The sequence below is a fragment of the Dunckerocampus dactyliophorus genome, chromosome 2 (assembly GCF_027744805.1).
Source record: "Dunckerocampus dactyliophorus isolate RoL2022-P2 chromosome 2, RoL_Ddac_1.1, whole genome shotgun sequence".
NCBI lineage: Eukaryota > Metazoa > Chordata > Actinopteri > Syngnathiformes > Syngnathidae > Dunckerocampus > Dunckerocampus dactyliophorus.
In genome coordinates this window covers 42,876,047-42,902,860 of record NC_072820.1, presented here as the reverse complement: position 1 = coordinate 42,902,860, position 26,814 = coordinate 42,876,047, and the positions used below count along the sequence as shown (strand labels likewise).

Below are 26,814 nucleotides of genomic sequence, written 5' to 3'. Positions count from 1 at the left end.
GAATCCTTCTTCGCAGAAATTCACTAATCACGGTCGGGTCTGGAACCAATTAGGCATTGTATTATTATTATTATGTTTATTAAGTATTTTGATAATCACATTCTGAAGCAACTTAGGCTAAATGGAGTGCACTACATGACTGCAATCAGCAAATCAGTCTCAACTTGGCCACAACATGACATCAACAATGGGAAGTTGCGCTACAAGCCACGCTAGTCAAATCCAGCAGGCAGTGTTATTCAGCTCCCATTACAATAGTATTAAAAATAATACACATTATTGGATTAATTGATGAAATACACAACAGTCACAAGATATGAAAGCTGTCAGTGTGATGTGAGCGCATGCATCTATTCATATCCTGCACAATGCACTTACTCTGATCTGCATAGTTTTTCGTTTTTAGCTCCAGCTGACGCGTGTGTGACTCCAACATCACCACTCGACCCTGAAGATCCTTTCTCTCGCCATCCAGGGAGTCTTCAATTGCAATGTACCTCTGCAGATGAAGGAGCAGAGGAAAACGTTAATGACGAGCAATGCACTGACCTTGAAAAACAGCATTGTGAATTTCCAGTGAGGATTGTTCTTTGGCCGCAACAGTATATAAAAAATTCAAACATGTATGTGGATAATCAGACTCCCGTATTGAATGCTGATTATGTCGCCATAGTGGCAGATTGTTCTATATATTTATTCAATTGCAGGTATCGATAAATTCTGTGTAATCAAAAATAGCCTGATAGTTCTTTCACACTATTGTTGCACAACCTCTGTGCATGTGCTTCAAAGTGAAACAAAAAGAAAAATGTGACGCATAGCTCCTGTCTTCTGTATCTAACCTGCTAGAACAAATGGCTGCAAAATGCCAGTTCCCTTGTCAAAGAAACCCAGCAACACAGTTATGCCCTGTGTGTGACTGTCATTGTATTTGGGTGTGGGTGTTCATTACAGTACAAAAAAAATAATCACTAGAAAAACACATGGTTGAGCACAGCCTGCTTGTCAGGGCCGTACAAACCCGAATTACAGTCGCTGCTCACTCCATTGCAGTTCAAACGTCGCTCCTCACTCTAACTCTCATCAATTCATTTTCGGGAGGAAATTAATTGATAAATGATGGCTGTTTCGTGGTTGACTACGGCATATTATTAGTAAAAAAAAATGCATATTTAAGCAAATGTGACATATTCTTTACCTAAATTAAGCATTTTCAAGCAGAAAAATGTTCTAAATTAACTAAAATACAAATACAGTTGAAGGCAATACAAGACCTTTATGAATTGTAGTCTACAATGGCCACTAGGTGTCACTAGTAACATGCACCAGACTTGATCGCCAACGACATACTTTTTATTGTTTTATAATTCTTGATTTCAGAACACACATCATCATCATCATAACAACCCGGGCTCCTGTTGTGGCCATACTCCAGCTAAAACTCACCTCGGAATCCCTGACATCACTCCCTGTCCACATGTCCGAAAGACATTTATTGAAACACATATGAGCACGTATGAGTCTTAATGTCTTAAATGGCTTATTTTCTCTGATTATATCTAATATATTGGGTAATATGAGTGTAAAGGTGACTTTAGGGGTGTTATTTCATGTCTAGAGGGCTCTAATCATGGTAAAAATCGTATTTAGAAACAGGTTTCTACAATGTTTTACTAAATCCAGTTACTGTATGTATTTTTATGTAACCATACAAACTAAACAACCTACAAACAAATGAACTTACTGACAGACAAACACCAATAGCTTGTGCTATTCCTGCTCGACGTGGGTAAAAACATTGTTTTTTTAATTTGCTCTGTTTGCAAATGTTTACCTTCATCTGTTACTACTGCATAATGTCTGGCTTGTTAAATATTGCAGGTTTATGAACACTAAGAGACACTAAGAGAGAGTTTTATATATCATGCATTCAAAAAGGAACACTATATTTCTCAAAAGACACAAAATCTTTCCTATTAGTAACAATCAAGCCTGAAAATTGCAACATAAACAAACATTTTCGCCAAATTTAGATGTTTGCTGACGCTCGTTGCTCATAAAGATGTAGTCAAAAGTTTTTATTGTTTTTATTGATTTAAAGGCTCTGACCTGGATCTGGATGTCATCTGCACCGTGTCAAAAGCGGTCTCCTTTTTGTGTAAATGTCTCATTGTTCTTTTTAGGTCCTGAAGGTGTTCCTTCAAGAAGTCTACGTGTCCTTGATCAGCTGAGCTGAGCCTTTGCTTTGGGGATCTGAGAGACAACATCTTAGAACGCCCTAAAAATACAAAAAATGTTTTTTCTAATAATGAAACTAGGGATGTCCCGATCCAAATTTTTTGGCTTCCGATCCGATTTTCTTTATAGACTTCCCGCTCTGATCCGATCCCGATCCTTTTTTTTTTCCTAATAAGCTTTTGTTACAAACATGAATTTGTGGAATTAAATATGGTTATGAAAATAGCTCTTGGAAGCATTCAAAATAATGCAACCAAATTATTGCTGAATTTACTGTTTTTGTTTCACAGCATGTTTGGCTTTTGTAACAAACCCCTGTGAGTCAGGTTCCTCATCCATTAAAAGATAAAATTGGGGGAAATGGGCAGGGTAGGACTAATCATTTGACATGACTTTTTTTTTAACAAACTCTCTTCAGCGCAGTGTAAATAAGCAGCGGTTAGAGCAGCACTCCCTGTGCGAGCAGTGGCAGAGCCAGAAATTTTTAATTGGGGTTGCCAAGGTGAGACCATTACGTACTCACATAGGGGTGGCAATAAGTTGACACCGGAAATGTGTAGATGGCCAGTAGTGTGGCTGGAGAGTGACCAAGGGTGGCCACCGCCACCTCGTAGCTTCGCCACTGAGTGCGAGCTCCCCGCACAATAACACAGCGGTCCGGGCAGAGTGAGGGGAAACTACTGCTGTAGTTATGGAGCCGAATATCCGACATCTAACGTGAAACTAACTTCACCACGGTATACTGCAGACATGCCTGCATGTTGGTGTTGTGTTTTCTATTTCTTGCGGGTGGTGGGAGTCGAGTGGCGACCAGCTTTGAGGCGCATTACCGCGCCTACCATGTTGGAGTGTGGCCCACAGTTACGAACGTGATACGGCAACCGGATCGGCCCGATGTCGTGTCTCAGCCGATCCTGATCCTGAAGATCGGATGGGGACATCCCCAAAATGAAACTTCAAATAGTCTCTTTGAGCATGTTCATCTTATACAAAGGATTACACTATAAACTGAAGCATACATTTCCATCCATTCAAAATGTGTGTAGACTCAAAGACTTGGTTAACGCATCAGAGCATATTATAGCAATCCTAAGACACTACCCAAATACAATTGGATCTCGGTTTTCGTACGACCCAGTTTTTGTAGGATTTGGTTTGGTACTGCAAAGTTTGGTACTAAACAAAGCATCCACACGTGGGTGACTCAGGCTCTGAAGAATGGATAATGGTTCTTTTACAGTTGGGAACTCGGGACACTATATTCTTGGCAGGGAATAATTGAATCATCTTTACAACAATGAACAACAATTCATACAGTATCTGTCTCCTTTCTTCCTACTAATACTGTGTTTTCTTTCTTTTTTTGGGAGAATGAACAGAATAAGATTTTCATTGCATGGTATTACTGCTGTTTTACCATGCACATGACAATAAAACTCTCTTGAATCTTGAATCTTGAATAATAAGCAGTGTGCGCAGTGCACTCACAAGGCACTTAAGAGCAATGCGTTTTATTACGTGTTAGAGGAATCTGTGTTTTTTTTTTTTGTTTAATACAATTGCATAGAAAATTGCAAGTGCCAGAACTCTGATAAAGTAGGTGAGAAACATTGAATTCAAGGAAGAAGTTGTCGAAAAGTATGAAGGTAGCCTCTGGTAAATAGAACTAGTCAAGAAATAATGTAGAAATAATAAATAAATAAATAAATAAATAAATAAATAAATAGAAATAATGTCAACTTTCTTGCAGGGGGAATGGTTTAACAGAGATACATAACAAATAGCAATCCGGGCCTGCGCGTGTAATGATGATTGGAGCTGCTGCTGAAGTTTACAATAAAGTTCAAGTGAACAAGTATACAGCTCTAAACGTCCACTCTTTAAAGTTAAGTTTGTAACAGACTAGAGTGAAACAGCGTCCACAGGACTGTTCCGTCCCGTCCCGTCCCCTGCCCCTCCACTCATCACCGTCTTCACCACCAAGTCTTCAGTAAAGATAAAACTGATGTTCAAGGTTATTTATCCATTTCAATCGTCATTTAAATTTATTTTTTGCATGTAAAACTATAATTATTCTCGCTAAAATGTGTTTTGTATTTATATTTCTGAGCGTTTGCAACAGGGTAATTAGATTTACATTATTTATTTATGGGGAAAAAAAATTCACCTGACCTTTTGGAATAGATAAATGACGAAAACAGAGGTTCGACTGTATGGGGAATTGAGAATCTAAGGAATGAGAGCAGGGCAATCTATTTGGATGCTTCGTAAGTGGCATGACTTCCGGACCGCAGCACTACTTTTTGCATCTGATTTCAGATGTGGCTTTTGGCAAATGTAGTGGTTTACAAAGCTGACTTTAGTGCAGCTACCGTGGGATTACTTCCCACTCAATGTCCTGTGATTGATTGGCAACCAGTTCGGGTCAGGTGGGATAGCGTCCAGCATCTCCTTGAACCTTAACATGATAAAGCCGTAGAAAATTGCAGAGAGGAGAAGGTCTAATAATTCAAAACTGACAGGAACTTGTGCTTAGCAAAATTAATAGTTTATGTTCTTTGAATGAGTCACAATCCATAATGTGATAGTACCATAGTATCATTAAGAGCAATATTCCTGTTTTTTCATGACACTAATGATGCTATGGTTTGAATACTTGTCTGCAAATGATCAATATAATTATCTGCTTGTCCTAATCACATTCAATGCAAGATTATTTTTCTTATGCTGCAGCTCATATGACAAAGAAAGTATGATCACACATTTAAGAAATTGCTCCAGAGAATGTGTTCTGTCATGCACTCTTCCCCTAACATTTCCAGCATAATACTCCTTTTGTCCCCAAGTACCAGTACACTAACACATGTGGCTCCAGCACAAGTACATGCATACAACCAAACACAGTGCACCACTGTATCAGCACTCAATTGACAGACTGATATAAACTCGTTTTGTTTCCGCAAATGTCTTGGATGCTGCTGGGACATTCTGGGAAGACCAGAACCAGGCACAATATCCGGGCCTAAGAGGTTTAGTCCAGTGAGTGTACTACTGTTCGCTTAGATAAGCAAATAAAGACATGACTAACTAACTCATGACAGAGTCATTATGTACAGTATATGAGCATGTTGGAATAATTAGGGCAACTGAACCGCATAAAAAGCATCGGACATAAGCTTATTTTAATGTGTTTCACTTTTAACTTCAAGCGTAGAAACTGTTCTTCTGATGTCTTATTTTTCTGTACGTTTGTCACACTTGTTGTGTGAAAAAGTGATTGTCCCCTAAATCTAATAACTGCTTGGGCCACCCTTAGCAGCAACAACTGCAATCACGCGTTTGTGATAACTTGCAATGACTCTCTTACAGCGCTGTGGAGGAATTTTGGCCCACTCATCTTTGCAGAATTGTTGTAATTCAGCCACATTGGAGGGTTTTCCAGCATGAAGCGTCTTTTTAAAGGTCATGCCACAGCATCTCAATAGGATTCAGGTCAGGACTTTGACTAGGCCACTCCAAAGTTTTCATTTTGTTTTTCTTCAGCCATTCAGAGGTGGACTTGCTGGTGTGTTTTGGATCATTGTCCTGCTGCAGAACCCAAGTTGGTTTCACTTTGAAGTCACCAACAGATGGCAGGACATTCTCATTCAGGATTTTTTGGTATACAGCAGAATTCATGGTTCCATTTATCACAGCAATCTTCCAGGTCCTGAAGCAACAAAACAGCCCCAGACCATCACACTACCACCATCATATTTTACTGTTGGTATGATGTTCTTTTTCTGAAATGCAGCGTTGCTTTTACGCCAGATGTAATGTTCCACACATCTTCCAAAAAGCTCAACTTTTGTTTCATCAGACCATTTTATATTTTCCCAAAGGTCTTGGGGATCATCAAAATATTTTCTGGCAAATTGGAGACGAGCCTTAATGTTCTTTTTGTTCAGCAGTGGTTTTCGTCTTGGAATTCTGCCATGCAAACCGTTTTTGCCAAGTCTTTCTTATGGTGGAGTCATGAACACTGACCTTAACTCAGGCAAGTGAGGCCTGCAGTTCTTTTTATGTTGCTGTGGTGTCTTTTGTGACCTCTTGGATGAGTCGCCCCTGCACTCTTGGGGTAATTTTGGTTGGCCGGCCACTCCTGGGAAGGTTCACCACTGTTCCATGTTTTCGGCATTTGTGGATAATGGCTCTCACTGTGGTTCGCTGGAGTCCCAAAACTTTAGAAATAGCTTTATAAAATTTTCCAGATGGATAGATCTCAATTAATCTCAGTTATGTTTTAACAGGGAGGGCAATCACTTTTTCACACAGGGCCATGTAGGTTTGGATTTTTGCTCCCTTAATATTAAAAAGCTTCATTTAAAAACTGCATTTTGTGTTCAGTTGTGTTGTCATTGACTAATATTTAAATTTGTTTGATGATCTAAGACATTTAAGTGTGACAAACATGCAAAAACGTAAGAAATCAGGAAGGTGGCAAACACTTTTTCACACCACTGTAGTTTTTGTTAGTTTTATCAGGGGTCCCACCTGGCCAAACCAGAACATGTAAAATATTCAGAAGCAATTTTTTTTTTTTTAAGTTTTGTAAATAACTACATAAAATATTATGTAAATGCATAAAAATTTTGCAAATAAGGGCTATTATTTTGTTGCAAAATAATATATTGTTAGAAAGTCCATAGTTTTTGCATGCTTATGTCGTGTAGTGTTTTGACAAGCGTTTTATTCCCAGCGGCCCTTGAACGCACCATAGTTGTGTTCTCCGTGACAAAGTGAAAGTCTAACTATCTCCAACGCTGCCACAAATAGACTTACATTTTTCTTGTTCATCATTGTTCCCAAATGTTGATGCTGCGCCTTAATTTGAAGTTTGTTAGAACATGAACTGGTCCGTGGACTCAAAAAGGTTGGGGATCACTGTGGGGTAGGAGTGGATGTTATCATCATACATTTTGTTACATTTATATATTTAATGAGGAATTTTTAAAGGACCATCACATATTTTATTTGTAACCTACAAATCAACAAGAGTACCTGCAGAACATTACTTTATCTCAAGAACTCAAGATGAGTTTCATCTTGAGTTTTTCTACGATGAAAAGCTTCTATCACAAGGTAACCACAAAATCCTGATAACAATGAAATTCATCTCACACAGTACAATTTCCACTGGTGGACACACTGTATCCGTGTCACTGCACGGCATATCTAATATCTAGTATTGACATCACAAGACAGCAGCCTGACCTGCACACAGTAGCTAATCCTCACAAAAACACCTGTTTTTGAATTTGTATTTGAAAAATTAAAACTCAATCCGTACAAGCGTTTCAGTCAACCCTGAGCCAACTTTTCTTAGTTTTACCAAAGAGTTAGGTTACAAGTTGAGAGTGACCCAATCAAGAAGCTCATGTGGGTACAGTCGTCTCTCGCAACATGGCGGGTCGATTATCGGTCCCACAATTTTGCGTTTTTTCAGAAATTAATGAATTGATAAATGATCGCTATTTCATGGTAGACTATGGTCTATTATTAGTCAAAACATATTGAAATAAAAGTGATATTTTGTATTCTGGTCAGTAGGCGGCAGTAATGACACAAAACATTCAGATATTACCTTACATTACATTACCTTAATAATGCATAAAGTCAAGAAGTCAGCCATGGCATGTCCGACATGATAGAGTGAAAAAAATGGAATTTACAAAAAAAAGAAAACTGAATTTGAGAAAAAATAAAATGGATTTCATCGGGCACTAGGTTAACAGAGGTATTGCAAACTGCATCCGATAACTCATACAAGCCATGAGACAATAGATTATATTGACTTGATGTTTATTTTGGTTTTATGTTTTTTATTATTTGGAGAAAGACAGCAATATTCCCCCCGATGGTGGAAACTAAAAGGTTGCAGGCAGCACATGGGAATAGCCTGAAATACAGTGGAATAACTGGCTAGGACTGCATCTGTACAAGTCTGTTAAAAACAATGAAATACTTTATAAAGTCACATTTTATATATCAAATCTACTGATCTGCCACAATAATGTAATGAATTGAAATGAAAATACCTCAAAGCAGTGGTGGCGCTACGGGATGGCCAATCTGTTAATATTGGAAGCTCTCTGTAGCAGCATGAGTGGGCATGTAAACCAAGGAGTCTACAACTAAAACAGGAGTGCTGATCGGCATCCACTTCCGTATTATGCCCTGAGCAGGTTTGACCGCCATGATGGTGAGCAGAATCCAGAAACTATGCATTGAAAACATCTCTTCGGCACAGCTATTATTAATTAGCTGAGCATGGCCACCCCTGGTCACTCTCTGGCCACCCCACTGGCCATCTAGACAATTCAGGTATCAACTTATTGCCACCCCTATGTGAGTAATGGTCTCACCTTGGCCACACCAATGAACAATGTTTGGCTCCACCACTGCCTCACAGTGAAAGGAGATTCATTAGACCAATTATAGATCATAATTTATTAGTCTCAATTTTTTCCAACCAAAAACACTGAATAATTCAAATGTGTCATTTGTGTTGAACTACTGGCACACAAGAGCTTGAAATCAGTAAAACTTAAGATACCTTGAGACACAACACAGCACCTACACTAATCAGCCAATACAATTATTTCGATTGATGGAACAAGAACTGTGATGCTAAAGAACAGTGGTAAAGGAACAGTTTATATTACAATCCCTGCTGCTTTATATGACATGGGACATTTGGTTTCAATTGAAAAAAAGACCACACGATTGCTTCGTATATGATGGGGGTAGAGGTCGAGAACACCAACAAATGTTCTCTTGGACTCAAAAAGGTTGAGAACCACTGGTCTAAAGGAAGGCAAGCGCTAACTCTCTCAAGATGTTGAAAGGGGTGCATAGTTTAAAATGTTTGGGAAAGGCAGCTCTATAGGTGACATCAGTAAACGTCAACTGGTGGCCCACAGGCACCTCCACAGCTTTCCATCCAACCCCCAGAATAAAGTGACTGAAACATATTATGGGTGTCCCTTAATGCCTGCATCTAAAATTTCTGTTATTGGCACTCCGATACAAACAGTCCAATCTATACTCCATGACAACACTTCTATCCAGCAGCAGCACTTTTATTCAGCACACAGAGCCCGCATGATCACAACAACAGCATGTGCTAACATGTTTAGCAAGGAGCAGGAGTGATGCAAAAGACATTGCCGCTGAGTGCAAAACTTGGTGGCACAGAACCAGGGAAGTTTAATACGACCATGCCATCGCGCATTTGAATGATTTCCGCAAGACCAAGGTTTCTTGAAACATCCACCGATGTTTCAAACAAATTTGTCCCTGAGCTAATTCTGCAGTAGTCTCTTGCTGGTCAGCAGACAACCCTAACTGGACAAAAGAAGTGAGGGAAGTCCTTGTTTTCCCAAGAATTTCCTGCCTTGCCTTGCCTTGCCTTTTCCTCTCTGCTACTGAGATAAACCTCTAGCCGGAGTTATTCTTCTGGGCTTGGAGTGGTATTTGGCTTGGATAATGTGTTTGTTCAGTAAGATTAATATGATTATTTGCTAGAAAAGTGACTTGCTCCTTTAATGAGAAGATTTGTCATGGAGTTGTGCCATGCTCGCTCATTTGCATCCATTGATCATGTCACTGCTCTAGTGGTGAGGCTACTTTGCATCACAACTAATCTGGATGTCTTTCATTATCTCTGGAAGGGAGCATTTGTTTTCAGTGGCATGGGTTTTTGTTTTTTCACAGTTGCAATTGTTTAATCATTTGAATTAAATATGTAAATTGTAAATATCCTCTGATTTCAGCCTCTCAAATGTGAATATTTTTTAATTTCCTTAGTCATCCATGAAAGCAGACCTATTATCTTCGTGTTTTAGCCAAACCAAGACATTCACACATATCAGCTTTGACTTTGGAAAACAGTGATGGGCATTTTAGCCTCTTTTCTGATATGTTGCAGACCCAACCACTAACTTTGGGTGTTTTGCGTCATATTAATTTGGTCTGTCTATGGCCGAACCGATTACCCCATTAATTGAAAGAAGTTTCACATTAATTGACTAAAAAATTATCATGATTGTATTTTTGTGTACAGTTATTGTTTTACAAAAGCTATTTGACAAACATTTAGATTTTTTATAACTTAACATTATTTTAACAGAATATTCAAGTGGCAACCTGGGCCGGGTTGTTCAAAACGTGGTTATTTTAACCACTGGTTAACCCCTAAACACTGTTTAAATTCTTAACCCGGCGTAAGGTAACCGACGGTTAAATATGCGTTGTTCAAATCATGGTTAGTCACGTCGTTAGTGAACGTCACCGTCAAAATTAACCGCGTGTTTGACGTCACTGGTCAGCGGCAATATATCCCACAGTTGTTCATTTTGTTGACTTCCGGATTAGTGAAAAAAACTGATAGTGAAACGATTCAACAAATTAAAAAAAGAAATTGAACAAAAATATTTTAGTTAAATATATTATTAATTAAAGAAAACAATATTTCACTTAGTTTCCAGCCTTACAGCAAAATGAACCTCGGGCCCTACGCCGGATAGCGGACCTACCTAAAGCCACCTTCAAAGTAAGAGCCCAGACGTGCTTGTCTTAAAAATGTTCATATTGCATTCTGCAACAAATGAAGCTAAACGTTTTACAAATTAAAACAAGCGAGCTTGTGACGCGGATAAAGCCTCAAATAGCTCTATGTACAATTATTCCATCAAAATAGTTGTTCTTAAACAAGATACTTGTAGAATTTGCAAGCTTAACACAGTTCAATAAAAGTTTCCATTAAAATCTAGGCAGTTAAAAGCATGATTTTCTGTCTTGCAAATATAAATAATTAGTCATGCGCTGAAAAGCTGCAATGTACAGTAAAGTGTGAAGTAATGCATAACCCAGACATCAGCAATGCACGTACAGTAAGAAGACATGACAGCATGGCATCATGAAGGCAGCGTTAGCCGCGAACTGCAGCTTGAGAGTTAACCACACAGTTAAAATGTTAGCGGTGGTCCTTAGGTCGGTTAACTTTAACGTCAAGTTAACAGCCGATTAAAGTTAACAGAGTTCTGGACAAGGTAACGGTGCCGTTGAAGTTAAGTCTACTTAACCAGTGGTTGAAACAATAACCAAGTTTTGAAAAACCCGGCCCTGGTGCACTTATTTGCTCTGTCAGTTCAAATCTTCTATTTCTGAATAAAGTGGCTGAAATTAAAAATGTATTTTTTTTTATCTGATTAATCGAAGAAATAATCGACCGATTAATCAGTTATTAAAAATAATCGTTACTTGTTTTATGTATTTTAGTGCAAACTCCTATTCGGTTATTTCTGATGGGTTACAAATAAAGCTTCTCCGATCGATTGGCCACCGATCAGTATCGGACGATTTCCCTGAGAAAACATGTGATCAGCATAAATGCCCATAAATGCCTTTCAACAGCGATCACAAAAGCCAACCACCTGTGGCTAGCACTACTGCAGCCCGCAGCGATCCTTTCGTGCAGTGTAGTGTCTTGCCCTAACTAACGTCTTTGGCAGCGCCACCCTACCACTTTCCTTCAAAACAAAAATAATCATGTCTGCTGTGTGGAACTTAACTGCCAACACAGGCCACAAAAACGTCTTGTAGGGGTAGCACATTAAAAAGGTTTAATTTAATATGTCATTTGAAGAACACACACTTGACGGAGTATGGTGAGTTTTCGAGGCTCATGGTGTGATCATCAGTTAAAGGGCAGCTAACACAGCCACGTGGGCAACACTCGCCCGTATGTGTACGACAGTCAGAAGGCTAAGCTAATAACCCGAAAAATAACTGCATTCACAGGACGAGATGACCAGCCTTTCACAGCGGCGGAAGACATCGGGTTCACCGAGTGCTCTCTCACGTACCTAGAAGTCCTGCTAGAGCTCCACCAAAGTCTCCTTAAAGAAGGTGCCTACCCTCTTTACGTTTCACAAGTGATATACGTATGTTCTCTTCAAAAAGTAAGTAAAATATGTTTTTTGTCTAAATTAAAGTGATTTTATGGTTCTTTTTTTCGTGTCATACAGCCAGTGGCAGGGGTTCAGCCAGAAATTCTGGGTCCGATTTAAAGAAAACACTCATTACTAAATTTATTAGTAATTACCTATTTTTTTTCTTAGAATTGTCCTTGCTTTTCCCCTTTCTACAGCCCCCCTGGCCTATAGCACTCATCATAATTCAATTTAAATATAATTAATTGAAGTATAATTAATCCATGTGATCGGTATGTGCCGATTTCAGTCCTGGATGATCGGAATCGGCAACATAAATCTCCGATAGGAGCATCCCTAGTTACAAATTATATTCCCATCGAATTGTATTCAGGGGCCACACATTGATGATGCCTCACACATACACAAAAATCATATTTTTCAGACATACACTACTGGTCAAAAGTTTTAGAAAGTCCAACGTTTTTCTGGAGGAAAAAGCTACATTTTTACGTGTTAACCTGTTCTTCTATTGTTAATTACCTTTTTTCTTGCCGTTTTTGGAGCAAGAAATTACTTTCTCCAGTACAATGCTGTTCAGGAGGGTATAGTACCACAGTGTGTTCCGAACACTGTTTTTATGCAGTCAGAGGAGGTAGTGAGTACTCCACAACTTGGAACACCTGTAGGGATTAGTTGCACCAACTGCCAAGGCTTGATCAACCTCCATTTCTGCAGAACAGCTTTAAATTGTTGACCCATTTTGTGGTTCATGACACAGGCATTTTTGTATAATTCTGAAATACACATTATTTTTCAGTTTTGGGTAACCTTACCTTTTTTTTTAACCTCCGGCATTTCACCACTTACCTTTGTACCATTTCAAGCTATCCATTGGACTTGAACAACTTTAATTTCAATGAATAACTGGAAAAATTGAGGTGTTCTAAAACTTTTGACAGGTAGTATAACTACCTTTTATGAGTGAAAACTACAACTAAATTTACAAAATCAGTATAAATACAGTATAAATACAGTATAAATACAGTAATTATTTCTCCACTGCATCCAGATTACATCTGTGTCAGCTCTCACATACAATACATGTAATATATTATAAACTCACTTTTTTAAATTAACACCTATTGAAAGTGTGTACATTTTGAAAATAAATGTAATTTAACTGTACGACTGTATTAAGATTCTAGATTGAAGCATTTTGCACATCGGTTGTGCAGGTAAAATTATTTGTGTGTGATAAACTCTACACTACTGTAAACTGCACACACAAAAAAACAACTATAGCATTAATTCAGTTGAAACCAGCTCTTTAAAACACATGTAAACACAGATCATGTTTGACTATTAAATCTTGCTGATTAAAACACCAAATCCCACCCACGTATACACTTCCATCGATCGATCATCAGAGCGGGCCTACTATGCATGCAACAGAAGTTTGTTGTCATAAGAAATGTGCAACATTATCTCATGTTTTTAAACCTCATTTAACAACATAACATTAACTTATTGACTTAGAGGTGTTTGTTTCATTTCCTTGCAGCGGTAGACGTGCATTGTTGTTCCTTAAAACATGCACACGAAAAACATTCATGATGTTTCCTGGGCTCTGTGTAAGTGTGCGCTGCTTTTAAACATAATGTACCGTAATTTCCGGTGTATAAGCCACTACTTTTTTGTCACATTATGAACCGTGCGGCTTATACAGTGATGCAGCTAATGTTTGGCTAAAAGAACTGCAGTTCCCATGATATTTAGAGTGCAGCTTCAGGAAGTAGAGAATTGAACGAGTAATGCGGACGCTAATGTCACGTTTTGAAGTCTTATGCAGCAATTGTGTTTTGATCTGACAAAGCTTAAATAAGTCTGATTAAGTGTAGAATTACTACAGCTTCTGCTTGGACTGCTTGGACCGCATCAGATGTTCAACTCCAATGGAAAAAAAAAGTGTCTCGCATCTCATCATCGGAGCTAACACTGGGAACATCAAGTGGAGGTAGGATTGCAAGGTTTATAGTGTGCCTTTCTTTATACTGTAGTGTGTCAAAAAAAATTCTAAAATCCACTATCACCAACGGGTTCTGAAAGGCTGGACTACAGTGTGATGAAGATGACAGCTCAAGCTGAAGGGCTAATTTGCCTCAGGACGAAACTGACAACGAGAGCGACAACAAAAGAAAGAGACTGACAAAGTGTGTGACAAAGGAATTATGAGGCTGTTCAATTCTGACTCAAGAAGATGACTTTAGTGGTTTTAGTTCCCGTGAGGGGGATGAAGACAGTGGTGAATGACTTTTCTGGTAGGCTACTGTTTAACTTGCCATTTTACACGCACTGTTTAAAGGCAGTACCTTTAAAAAGGGACTTCACAGAGGGGTGTGAAAAGACGGAGAGAATACACTATAGCAGGAATCTGACTGATGTGTGCATGTAAACCTACAACCACAACTGACTTATACCCTATGCAATGAAATGTAATATGAAGATGTATTTGTAAAATAAATACATAAAGCTATATTGTTCGCTATAGATTCCTGGTAAAATATGTAAAGCTGGCCTTACTTGTTACCACATGCACAAGCTCCACAATTTTTGGGAAATTTGTTGGCCGTGGCCCACACAAATAGGAAGTAGGGCATCAGAGGGGTTGCAAGTGTGTCGTACTTATGGAGCAAGTGATTCATGACGCCCACGCGCTTGCTGCTCGCAATATACACAATGTACATTACATTACCAACAAAAATGCGACCTGTCAATGTGAACGCAACGCGTCCAGGAAGTGACGTGCACGTGAAAAATCACAACGTCACACACACTGCCATATGTTTATGGAAATAATCATTGCTGCAGTGTGTGTGCCCTCTTTGGTGCGTTTGTGGCAATTTCAAGGGTATTGTGCAATGGGAGTCAATATTTTCTTCACCAAATGATTACACTTAGGAGATTAAGAAGAAAGAGTGCAACAATTTTGGCTACAGTGTAGCAGTTTGTGGAGAACTTTCTGCGACGTGTGTGGGTGGATGTCGGAGCAAGGAGTGGTAGGACATTGCTGTGAGCTGCTTTTTAAAAATAATTTCCGGATGACAAGAAGAACTCTTGCCTACATCGGTGAGGACCTTTATCCAAGTCTTGCATGGCAAAACCACGCCTTTCGATGACGTAAAGGTCGGATACTGTATATGCAACCTGACTGTTCAGACTGCGGTAGACCAGATACTTATCAAATTTATATCTACTGTACATATGAATGAGGCCTGAGTCGCATTTGGAAAAAAATGGAATTGCACCGTTCACACTGACATGAAAAGAAAAAAAAATCTGACACAGGTCATACGGTATATAAGCAAAAAAAAAACCTGCAGTGTGAACATAGTCTAAGGCAGAGAGAGCAGTTTTCCTAGCCATGAGGTATTTCACACTGAAGCCAGAAGGAGTAAAACTCATGTGTCAAGTGCCTTGTACATTCTGGGGTCAAAGGTTGATGTTTTAACATGACAAATGGTCAGAGCGCTCCTTTGTGATCTTTTGCACTTGTCATTCAACTTCTAACTGGCACTATCATGTCACCAAACAGGAAACTACAAGGGCGTGTCCGAAACACATATCCACAAAAGCATCACAAGCCCACACAAATACTGGAGGTGTTGTGTAGTGATTTAAATTCAATGTGCTTTTTTTCAGAAAAAGCATGCTGCTTTTCTGAGGATTAAATACAAAGGGCTTAAGGAAAAATACTAAACCAGATTAGGTGTAATGACCCCAGCCAGCAGTGGATCAGGGTTGTTAGAGATGCTTCATGCCGTTTGTGTGTGGGATGCCCAAAGAGGATTAAGCAACGTGCTGGTGAACGAGGGGTTAAAACAACAGCACTGTTTTGGCACTCAAGTGCACACGGTGATTCATACTTGTATAACCACAGAAACTTGAGCAAATAACAGTGAGGTGAAGTTTTATATATATAAAAAAAACATTGTAAGCAGGGTTGTCAGTTTCCCACGATGTCAATCAAACTGAAAAGCATACTGAATAATATATGGAACAGACTTACGGGTGCCTAGTGTCATGGCAACACCAACCAAAATGTGACTCAAAAGGCTGAAAGCAGGCGCAGCTATTCTAAGTAGTGACTAGAATTAAAAACCCTGTGCTAGAGTGTGCCGTCACTACGTTTTTGTCTACAGGATCAGGCTCCCCTGCCAAAGAGCCTGGCTCCTGATGTGGTCAGTGTACAGTTTACAGGGCGAGTTAGAGTATGTCATGAGATTATGCCATGATTGAGCGGTTCGCCGAGGGAATACTTACCCATACACACATTTCTTCTCCTCACAATGACACCATTACATTCACATGATATCAACTTCCACGAGATTCCACGTTTAACAGTAGATTCCGTTTTTATTGGCCAATTCCACGATTCTGTTAACGCAGAAATCATAGGGCCCTAAATTTACTTCAACCAAACAGTTTTTTGATGAGTTTTACTCCGTTTTACTGCCAACCATCACCTGGTTTCGCTTTTGGTGACATCTTTTTGGTGCGTTGGTGCGGTCTGCATTAACATTTGCTTCTTTTTTGTGCCGGTTAAAACAAACTGTAGTCTGTTTGCTCTGCTAACACGGTTACTTTGGTCATGTGTGAACGCAGTTCCCCCCCAACCCAGGACCGAACCAAACAGACGGTTTCGACTGTGTTCAGACTTGACCAAATTGTACTAGCAGAGGAAACGGACCAAAAGTGTGAACGTACACTTAGACTGTACCAATGTGCCTTTGTGAATGTTGTAATCGTCTTTGAAGTTGCCCTTTATACCAGCCAGAACCCGTCAAACCACTTTGTACCTGAATGGCAAATGTCAGAGCTCCTGATTCTTACTGTCGAGTCTGCAACGCAGTCACACTACACATGAAACGGATTGTGGTCGCTTAAATTATCCATCTGATTCTGTCAACTACCATCAAAACCTAACAATAAATAAGGGTTGGAACATTTACTTGAATGGCAAATCAGTAGCTTAGTTCAGTCGTTTCCTTGCTGGACACGATTGTTAAATATAATTCAAGTGTACCGTCGGCCCTCGTTAATAGTGGTTAATTGGTTCCAGATCCGATCGCGATAAATGAATTTCCGTTATATAGGATTCAGTGTTAATAAATGGAATATTTTTGTAGTTAAGAGCATAGAAAACCTGTGTATGACTTTCTATACAGTATACCGTTTATAACATTGTCAGAGCTCTGTAGACATGAAATAACACACCTATAGTCACCTTTACGCTACTATTATTCATTGCTTAGAACACATTGTGCAACTCTTATGCTGCAGGGACTCACTAGCTAGCAAGCTAGAGATCTTACAAGCTAACCAGTTAGCCTCCAATTTATTTCTTATAAACTTAAGAAGTCAAAAACTTACCACTTCCACAAGGAATGGGAGGAGAACCTTTTTTCACTCTATCATGTCTGTGTTAAGGTAATGTAATGTAATGTAAGGTAAGGTAATGTCTCAATGTTTTGTGTCATTACTGCCGCCTAGCAACCAGAATACTACATATCACTTGTATTTCAATATGTTTTGACTAATAATAGACCATAGTCTACCACAAAACAGTGATTATTTATTAATTAATTTATTAAAAACCTTGATACAGTGAGGAAGCGATAATCGAACTGCGATATTGTATGGAACGACTGCATATACAAAATTGTATTGTAGTCAGTGTGAGTGTTTTTGCTGTATGACGTTAAACTGCATGCATTTGGAACGGTTTAGTTAATAACTTTACATTATTGCTCTTAAAAGCACTAGCAGCTGGCCATAAATGCAATTAATCAACAATCAATATCACACAACTGAAGTATTCTTAATTCTATTGTTTGTGATAATTTTATTTGTTTCGAATTTCCTTGGTGTGTTCAATGTGTATTTACTTTCCTATGGTCAGTTGTATTGTGAGCCATGGATCTTTCACATTTGACTGACTAGGAAACTCCCACATACTGTTCTTAACAATAGGCAGTAGGAAACAATGGAAAGGACAGTATCAAATATTGATTGGCGAGGAGACAAAACACCAAACATGGTGGGTCAACAAGTTCAGCTTGTGTGTTTACATGTGCACATTTATCGGATTACTGTCATTTTCATACTGTAAATTCAGTGTGCCTCAACCTAGGAGAAGGAATGCTACATGCTAGTAGCTAACTGTTACTGGTCGAAGCCAGCTGGTCAAATGGATAGCATAGCTTTCTACAGCTCTTACGTGCAGTCAGTAAGGTTTTAATGTGTATAACTTCCTTACTATATTATCTGCTTTGGCCCGTGCGTATGTAGGACTGATTGCTCCCGGATTGAGTGGGGTGGATTAAATAGATGAAATTGATGGAAGTACTAGGATTGGGCATTGTTTATATTTGAATGATTCTGTTTCCGATTCATATTCCTCGTTTCGATTGCGGTTCCTGACAATTCTCGATTCAATTAAGAGGCGGGGTCATAAAAGTTTGGTTGGTTTAAATGGTGTGCCCTGCGATTGGCTGGCGACCAGTCCATGGTGTACCCCGCCTGTCGCCCGAAGTCAGCTGGGATAGACTCCAGCATGCCCGCGCGACCCTAATGAGGAGAAGCGGCATAGAAAATGGATGGATGGATGGATGGTTTAAATGGGGGCGCTAACCCGAGTTCTTTTTGAATGAAATGTCTGAGCTTCTCTGTGATCTTTTTATCATGTGTGTCTGATGCTGCAGGCACTTAAAGTGCTCATGACACCAAAACACATGTTCATCTTATTTTCCCAGTGAACAATAAGACTGGAAGGCATATTCCCTGTGTTAGATGTGGGCTTGAATGTTGAAATATTTACAGTTTTTTACAATTTTCGTCACTTCTTCCAGGACTGGAGAGGAGCAAGTGACGTTTAAACAAGAAGTTCCCATGCAGAAGTTATGCTACCTCAATTGTTACGGTCCAGTTCTGGATTAAGTTCTGTTGTTTGCTATATATTTTTTATAGTATACATGCTTGTTGTGTTGAAGGCTTTTATTGGAACACTCGAGGAGACGTAGTCTTGGTCTCCTTTCCAAGAGTTGCCATTTGCCACGTCAGATTCTTCGGCAGACTTCGAAGGACAAATGTTTTGATGCTGCGCCACAGATGGAAATAAAAATAAAAAAAATCAGTGTTGATTTCGAATTGGCTTGGTTATGATGCCCTAGCTAGGTAGCTAATGTGTTATCAGTTGTAGCGTGCAACAATAAATCCAAAGGGTCATCTTTGATTGCAGCGTCACTATGAATAATATGTACTGTATTTTCATAGTCATCACAACAAAATATCAGTGAATGTTATTATTGTGAATATGTGACTTTCTTGTCCGTGCATTCATGGCTGTATTTGCACAATTGCACACAGTTGCACAATTGCCAGGTGTTCTTGATAGCTAAACATGGATCGCTGTCACTCATCTTTCTAGCCTATCTTGCAGCCGATCTGTCATTTTCAATAAGTAAATCCATATTTTTTATTGGACCTAGTCTATGAATCTTAGAATAATAGTATAGGGTTTCATGCCAGGGCTAGAAAAGCAGCAAAGAAAAGCAGTGTGTGTTATATCACAGTCATCACAATGCAATATCAGCGAATATCATGCAATATCAGTGTCACTTTCTTGGCTTTGCTGTAAGTTCATGGCTGCGTTTGTTTGAAAAACTCGCTGACGGGCGTGTCACAATCACAACTTCATTTCAGTCCCATTTTACAGTTGTTGATTTATCTATGACAGCAGTATGACAAAAATGGTTTATTAAGTGAATACTTTAATTGTGTTATTGTTTTTTTGAAACTTTTTTTGGGTCATGAGTACTTCACACATGTTACTGAGCTCCCACTAACCTAGGTGTAGAATGTCAAACAAACAAAAGAGATTTGTCTATTAAAAAGTACACAGGCCTAACATTAGCAGGATATTTGAATTGATCTACTGTATTAGCACTAGTATAATTGCTTTGATGCCTCAATGTTGACATAAGACAAATGTCATTTATTGTTTTACTGACCCAATTCTGACTGGTTAGAGGAAGGCTGATACGGCGTATCAAAGACGGGACACGTCTTTCTACCCCATAAATGTGGAGGTGTTTAATCATGTTGGTCGTGCACCGTCCTTTGCATGACATAATGGTGTTGCAAATGTTGCACTTAGCCGACCAGTGTTTGTTTTGTTTTCAAACTATTGAGTGCTGCCTCCCACTGTCCATGGTTGCAGTGGACATACACGTTTCCTGACGCTTCTCCTTCGTTGGTGTTCGGTAGGGGTATCCTGATTTTTCACCACCGATACGATACCAATATCAACAGGAATCATATATATGTTTTTTATTTATTTTGTAGTGTGGAATGTTACAAAAGCACAAATCTGATCAAGTAATATTACTCAGAGAACAATAGTCTGCAACAGTAGGGAAGAGAAAAACTCGCCCATTTACTTCTTTATGAATATTGGGTATAATTTTATCCACAATGTAGTAGCAGCTGGGCATAATATAGCAAGGTTTGAGGTGCTCAATGAAGCGTTTAAACCAGACTTTACTCACCAATGACAGGAGCTGGCTCTTTTCTGATATAGCTATTGACTTTTTGCTATGCTGTGGGAGTTCCCCATGTGATGCCGCTTCATAGTCACGATGGGTTTGGTTGTATTAAACTTCCCCAGTTCTGTGCCACCACGGGGAAACTTGTGCATGACACGTTTTGTACTCAGCTGCAATGTCTTTTTTGGACCTTAACGTGGCTTTAACATAAGTGCCAATATCGGAAATTTTAGATGCAACCCGACATAATCTGATACTCGTTTTTTGCTGATATTTGCCCAATATCCGATATCAATATCGGATCGGGACACCCCTAGTTTGTATGTGTTTTAAAAGGCTGGTTTCTATGGCTTTAATGCAATAATACCTCTTTTTTTCAGTAAAAGGTAGTGACTATGCCTTTGCTGCCACCTCATGACTAAGAAAATACAGTGCTATCTTGGTTTATGGTTTATTAATTTGTTCGAAAAGGTTCAACAAAAATCGAAACAAACAAAAACAGACAACCAAACATATGAACAAAAAAAACCCAACATTTTTTAGAGAATAATTATAGTTTTACATGCATAAAACAATGTGAAATAATTATAAACATTCACACACATTCTTTATCAAACTGCTGGCACTCTGAACATTCTTTGGCCCCATGGCAGATTATTGAGCAACTTCATGAACAGTGAGTCAGCAACGCATAGGATGCTTTGTTTGGGCACTCAATTTCGCAAAACTATACAGTGCAGGGCAAAATTAAAGACTAGTTTGTTACATGCAGTACTGTACAAAAACTGAGAGCGTTCGAAAACCCAGAAAAAATTTTGGTAAAACATTTCGAAGAATTAATTCATTGAGTCAACAGGTATTATCTGTCAAAGGTACAGAAATTTGGAACAACATCCCAGCTGCTATAAGAGACTCTACTAAAATATATATAAAACCAACTTCCAACTATGGCATAAGATGAACCAGAACTGTGTAATATGCGGCACCACTTTTAATTAAATAAATAAATACAAAAAAACGAGGTTTGACTGTACATTTCTGCTGTCTACAATTTACTATTTAATAGCGTTAGTTAAAGGATGTTCGGCTGTAAAGTGGCTGCAGACAACAAAAACTTTTTGTACAAAACATTTGAAACTACATTATAGAGAGAAAGCCAATTAGAGACTAAATTCATCTACATAAAATGTCTGAAATACAGTTTCATTGGCAGCCAAAGGGCGCACTGTGTGGGACAGTGAAATGCAGCCGTAAAATTTAATCTAATGCGTGTCAACAAGAGTCTGCAGCTTCAGTATCAAGACAGAACAAAGTTGCATGAGAGCACTTTTAGGTCAGTGTGGTATTCAAATTTGAGGATAAAACAAATCACCTGATGACTGCCACACTTGTTTATAACCCAAATTGGATGCTTGACGGATAATTAAAGTGACTACAGGCCATACCACGGTGGTGTGAATTAAATCAATTGCAGCACTCATTCCAACAATAACAAGTGCCATCAAGTGTGGCAAACGTTATAGGCTACTGGCAGTTAATTAAAAATGAAAACAATGTTATATAGTGCCTAGGTTCCCAAAGTGGGGTATGCGTACCTCTAGGGGTACACAGATTGCTGTAGGGGGTACGTGAGTAAGAAAAATTTAAAAACGCTTGACTACATTAGCGCCAAACACTGAAATTTACCAGTGAGCAGTGTTTGCTGCTTTTCTAGCCCTGGCATGAAACCTTGTACTATTATTCTAAGATTCATAGACTAGATCCAGTAAAAAATATGGATTTACTTACTCAAACTGACAGATCTACTGCAAACACTTCATGTGACAGCCACGCATGCAGCCAGCAGGCAGTAGAGCAGTGCAGAAGAAAAGTTACAGCGTGAAGTTGTTCATTGTTGTGTGTGCGTTAGATGAGCAAAAAACTAAGTTTGATGATGACATTGTGCATTAAAAGTGCTTATTTAATCTTGAAGATTTTTCAAGATAGTTTATATTGTGTGATAAATGAGAGCTGGTCTTCTTACGCGGTGCTGTGACTAATTTGTGCGTTTTCTCATCTGCATGAGCCTGTCATTTGTGTGTGGAATAGATGTGTAAATAAATTCATACTTTCACGAATAATGTGTCTTCTTAGGGCAGTGAAGCCACTTTGTTCGGCGGTCCTTGAACACACCATGTGTGACGCAGATTGAGACTTATGTGTCCGACGCTGCACAGACAGACGTGTCCAGTAGTACCTCGCATAACGTAAACCTCCTTTTACGTAAATTCCACTGAACGTAAAGAATTTATGTTAAGTTTTTGCATCGTATTACGTAAGAAATTCCATATAACGTAAAGCGTCAAGTCGGTGCAAGTTCAGAAATTCGATTTGAATAGCTCGCGTGACAGAGAGAGGGAAACATTTTCCATGACTAACAGAGTACACTTGGTGCCGCCTTCTGACGCTTCACGCTCTCATTGGTTGATTATCGGGGCACCGCCTACGCTCTCATCTCATTGGCTGATTATCACGGCACCGCCTACGCTCTCATCTCATTGGCTGATTATCACGGCACCGCCTACGCTCTCATCTCATTGGCTGATTATCGGGGCACCGCCTACGCTCTCATCTCATTGGCTGACTTATACAGCGCGTACGTGAGTTTGTGTGAGAGACAGGCTTCTCCCTTCAACCTCCCTTCCTCATCGTGGCCAAAGGGGTGAGTTTGGGAAGATCTTGGAACGGATTAGGCTATTTACATGTATTTTACGCTTCGTATAACGCAAAAACCCAATAACGTAAACGTTCTCGGAACAGATTATTTACGTTGTAGGGGCGTCTACTGTATTTCTATTCTTCATTTCACCTCATCCTTGTTCAATGTTAATGCTGTGCGTAAATGCACAGAAGTGAGCTTTAGTAATCTTACCTGTGTGCTGCTGTTCATTTTTGCTTGGTGCATCATTTCATGCTACGTGTGCTCATACAGTATGTCCATTTGCCTCGGTAATAAGCCTCGTATTGAATTAATTTCCTTATTGATTTCTGTAAGTTGGTACGTGGTTTATGTTTTTTAAGTGTGCAGGATTAGGGGGTACATGATTTCCAGTCAGATGTCTGAATGGGTACGCAACTGCAAAGTTTGGGAACCACTCATAGAGTGTATTATTATACACTGTATATCCCTAAACTAAACACAGGCACGCCCAAGTAAGTCGTTTTTGTGGTGTATTCCATACTGCTTAAGCAGGCGTAATAAGTGTTTTCTGTGTTGCATAATAATATATACTTCAGCGGGGAATGGTTACATTATCTGCACTCCCAGTGTGCACAAGAGCCAACGCTTTGTAGTGAATCAGGGGAGCTGATTTAACATCAATTTGGGTTTTTTTCCCTTTTGCACACTCAACCAATCACACATGAGAATTTAGGATCATACCATTGCGCAAAAGCAGAGAGAGAATCTTGTCAAAAACAGGGCAGATAGAAGAATGGCATCAGTCCATCCAAGCGCAGGCATCTACAACCTGGATTATGCTCCTGAATCAAGGTGGCAGCGTACACGACGCCAGCTTGCTCCTCCGCCTCCAAACCGTCCTGTGTAGCATGATGTGCACCTTCAAAAAAATTCTAACCTGTCGTCGAATTGCACTATCTTGGCTGTTTGGATACAAGTCGTACTGTGGTGGGCTGTACGAGGTCAGACCATACGACTCATTTAGACCTGGTACAGCCCACCACAGCCCATCACAAGCGCCTTCTCCTCCAATTTTGCATGAATATTTGGAATAAAAGTGACAATTGGAACACATTAATTAGTGCCATCTCCAATAACACCACCCCTCTCTCTTTAATTGCCATTGTTCGCTTGTGACAAAGGAAGCAAAGAGCGATATAAAGGATCAAGACACTGTTGGAGGGGACAGGCTTCACTTTTCTTAATACCATGGACATGTTGAAGCTTGGTTCTGATTTTGGCAGTGTGGCTCTATTTGCAGTATTTTGTTCATTTTTTGTGCAATTAAAACTTTGATTCAAATATTAAACAAAATTTAAGAAACTTTTTGGAACAGAACAAATAAGGGCTGTACAAAAATCACTATCGCAATCATTAATCGCGTTAATAATTGACCTTTCTTTTGACTTGTCTTTATTAGGTGCATGACTATCTTGTGGAGTGAGCTAGTATGCCTTGTTTTGACCTGATGGATTTTTTTTTTGTCTAATGTAAATCAGAAAATCGCGATTCACATATCCTGCAGAATTGTGCAGCCCGAGAAAAATATGCACACAATTGGGCCTCTTAGAAAAACACTGACTGCAAATTCATTCGTATTTGCAAAGTTAGGCTAAAATTGAGCCTACCACTGACACAAAATTTGCGAGCCGAAAGAGTCGTCAGTTCTATGGGACTCAAGCCAAAAGAGCCAGCTCTTAGAAATGAGCCGAACTTCCCATCACTAGCTCCCAGTCACACAACAGTAGTAAAAAATATATATAGTAAAACTGGCGTGAATTGTTGTGTTGTGTTGTGTTAACGCACCTCTTCAACGTGTTTTCTAAAGGACTTTTCTCGTTCATACTGGGTAACAAGCTGCTCGTTGTCCTCCTTTAGCAGCTCGATCTCCACTTCATGCTCCTGGTTGACAGCGAACACCGAGTCCAAGTTCTCCAGCACGGCAACAACCAGCGGCATCAGCTCCTTCACGACGTCCTCGTCGTACTTCGCGATTAGCCTTTCAAACTCGCGGTATATGGAACTGGCCAGACCGGAGACCCGATCGGACATCATGGTCGAGTTGCCAGAATCGTCCTGGTAGAGGACGACGTCTTCCAACTCCATTTCGTCTTCACTCCCCGGCTAACGTGAGCGAGCTAGCCGCAAACTTCAGCAGACGCACCGGAGGCTGCCCTGTCCGCCTTGTTTCTATCGAAGCGCCGAAGCCTTGTTTCTAAAACATCGCTCAGGTGTTAAATGTTGTAAGGATAAAGATAAAGTGCGTCTTTAATGGCTATCTGTCTACTGCACTGTTGATTTTAAGAGGTTCCTTTAGCCTTGTTGTTGTTAGCAGTGCTGAAAAGTCTTTCCTTGCCTCCTCATTAGTTACACTGTCCAATAGGCGGTGGGTGGATCGAGCCAAAATGTCGATAGTATCAGTATACCATGATGAGATTTATATTTTTTTTATAGTTTTCATAGTGTGACATTCTTGATATTTCCATATTTTATTATATGTTGTATTTAATTTAGGGTTGTTAATAACTGTGAGCTATAATCATCAAAATGGTTTAAGAAATGTGTATATTGTAGAAATATTTCACTCTGCTGTAGGGAATTCTTAGAATGAGTTTCACTTTTTGAAACTCATATATATATATATATCTCACAAAATCATTCAACGCGTTTGAAAAATGTCATGTAAAATGTATCGGTATCTGCAATATTGGGACTATATTTGCGTGGTATCAAGTCGATACCCAACTTTGCAGTATCGCCTGCGCCGACTGTCCAACAGATGAGCCTCTACTGCTACATTCATGACTACACGGAAAAACAAATACTGAACAGTCAACTCTGGAAACAAGGATTAGCACATTGGATTAAACATGGGTGTCGCTAGGGTCTACTTTTTATCGACGAAAATTGGACTTCAACTACATCCGCAACATTCGATCTAAAGCAATAAATTGAACGGACCAATTGTTGTAGAATATAAATGTTTAAACCGATTACAATTAACAGCGTCTCTGGTTTGTATCACTACAAAGTTGTGCCTGATTGCACCAAAAACTGAATTAACTACGAAGACAACTTTAAGTATTGGTACGGCTTAACGTGAATGTGAAGAGGTTTGAAGTTTGAATTTACAAGGACAGTGAAGAGTCGACACGGTGACGTCACATTCTAAAGCGGGCTGGGAGGATGGAGTCAGGACCGCTGCTAATCCTCAGACATTGCAAATCTATCTCAATGACGTGTACCTCCACCCACTTGACTCACTCAGTCTTTTGTG

At 39.4% G+C, this 26,814-nt stretch overlaps 1 protein-coding gene across 3 annotated transcripts in view; it reads right to left on the bottom strand.

Moving 5' to 3' along the window:
• Nucleotides 1-25,927, bottom strand: part of spag9b (sperm associated antigen 9b) — a 58,156-nt gene extending 32,229 nt beyond the window's left edge. For 2 of the 3 annotated variants that reach the window (XM_054763865.1, XM_054763873.1), the window contains exons 1-2: nucleotides 25,344-25,926; nucleotides 379-499 (exon numbers count right to left, since the gene is read on the bottom strand). In XM_054763865.1, the coding sequence (XP_054619840.1) occupies nucleotides 379-499; nucleotides 25,344-25,643 (421 nt within the window). In that variant the 5' untranslated portion in view covers nucleotides 25,644-25,926. Of the gene's footprint in view, nucleotides 1-378; nucleotides 500-25,343 lie in introns of all 3 variants that reach the window. The other variant, XM_054763882.1, reaches the window with a different exon arrangement.
• Nucleotides 25,928-26,814: the final 887 nt, after the last annotated feature.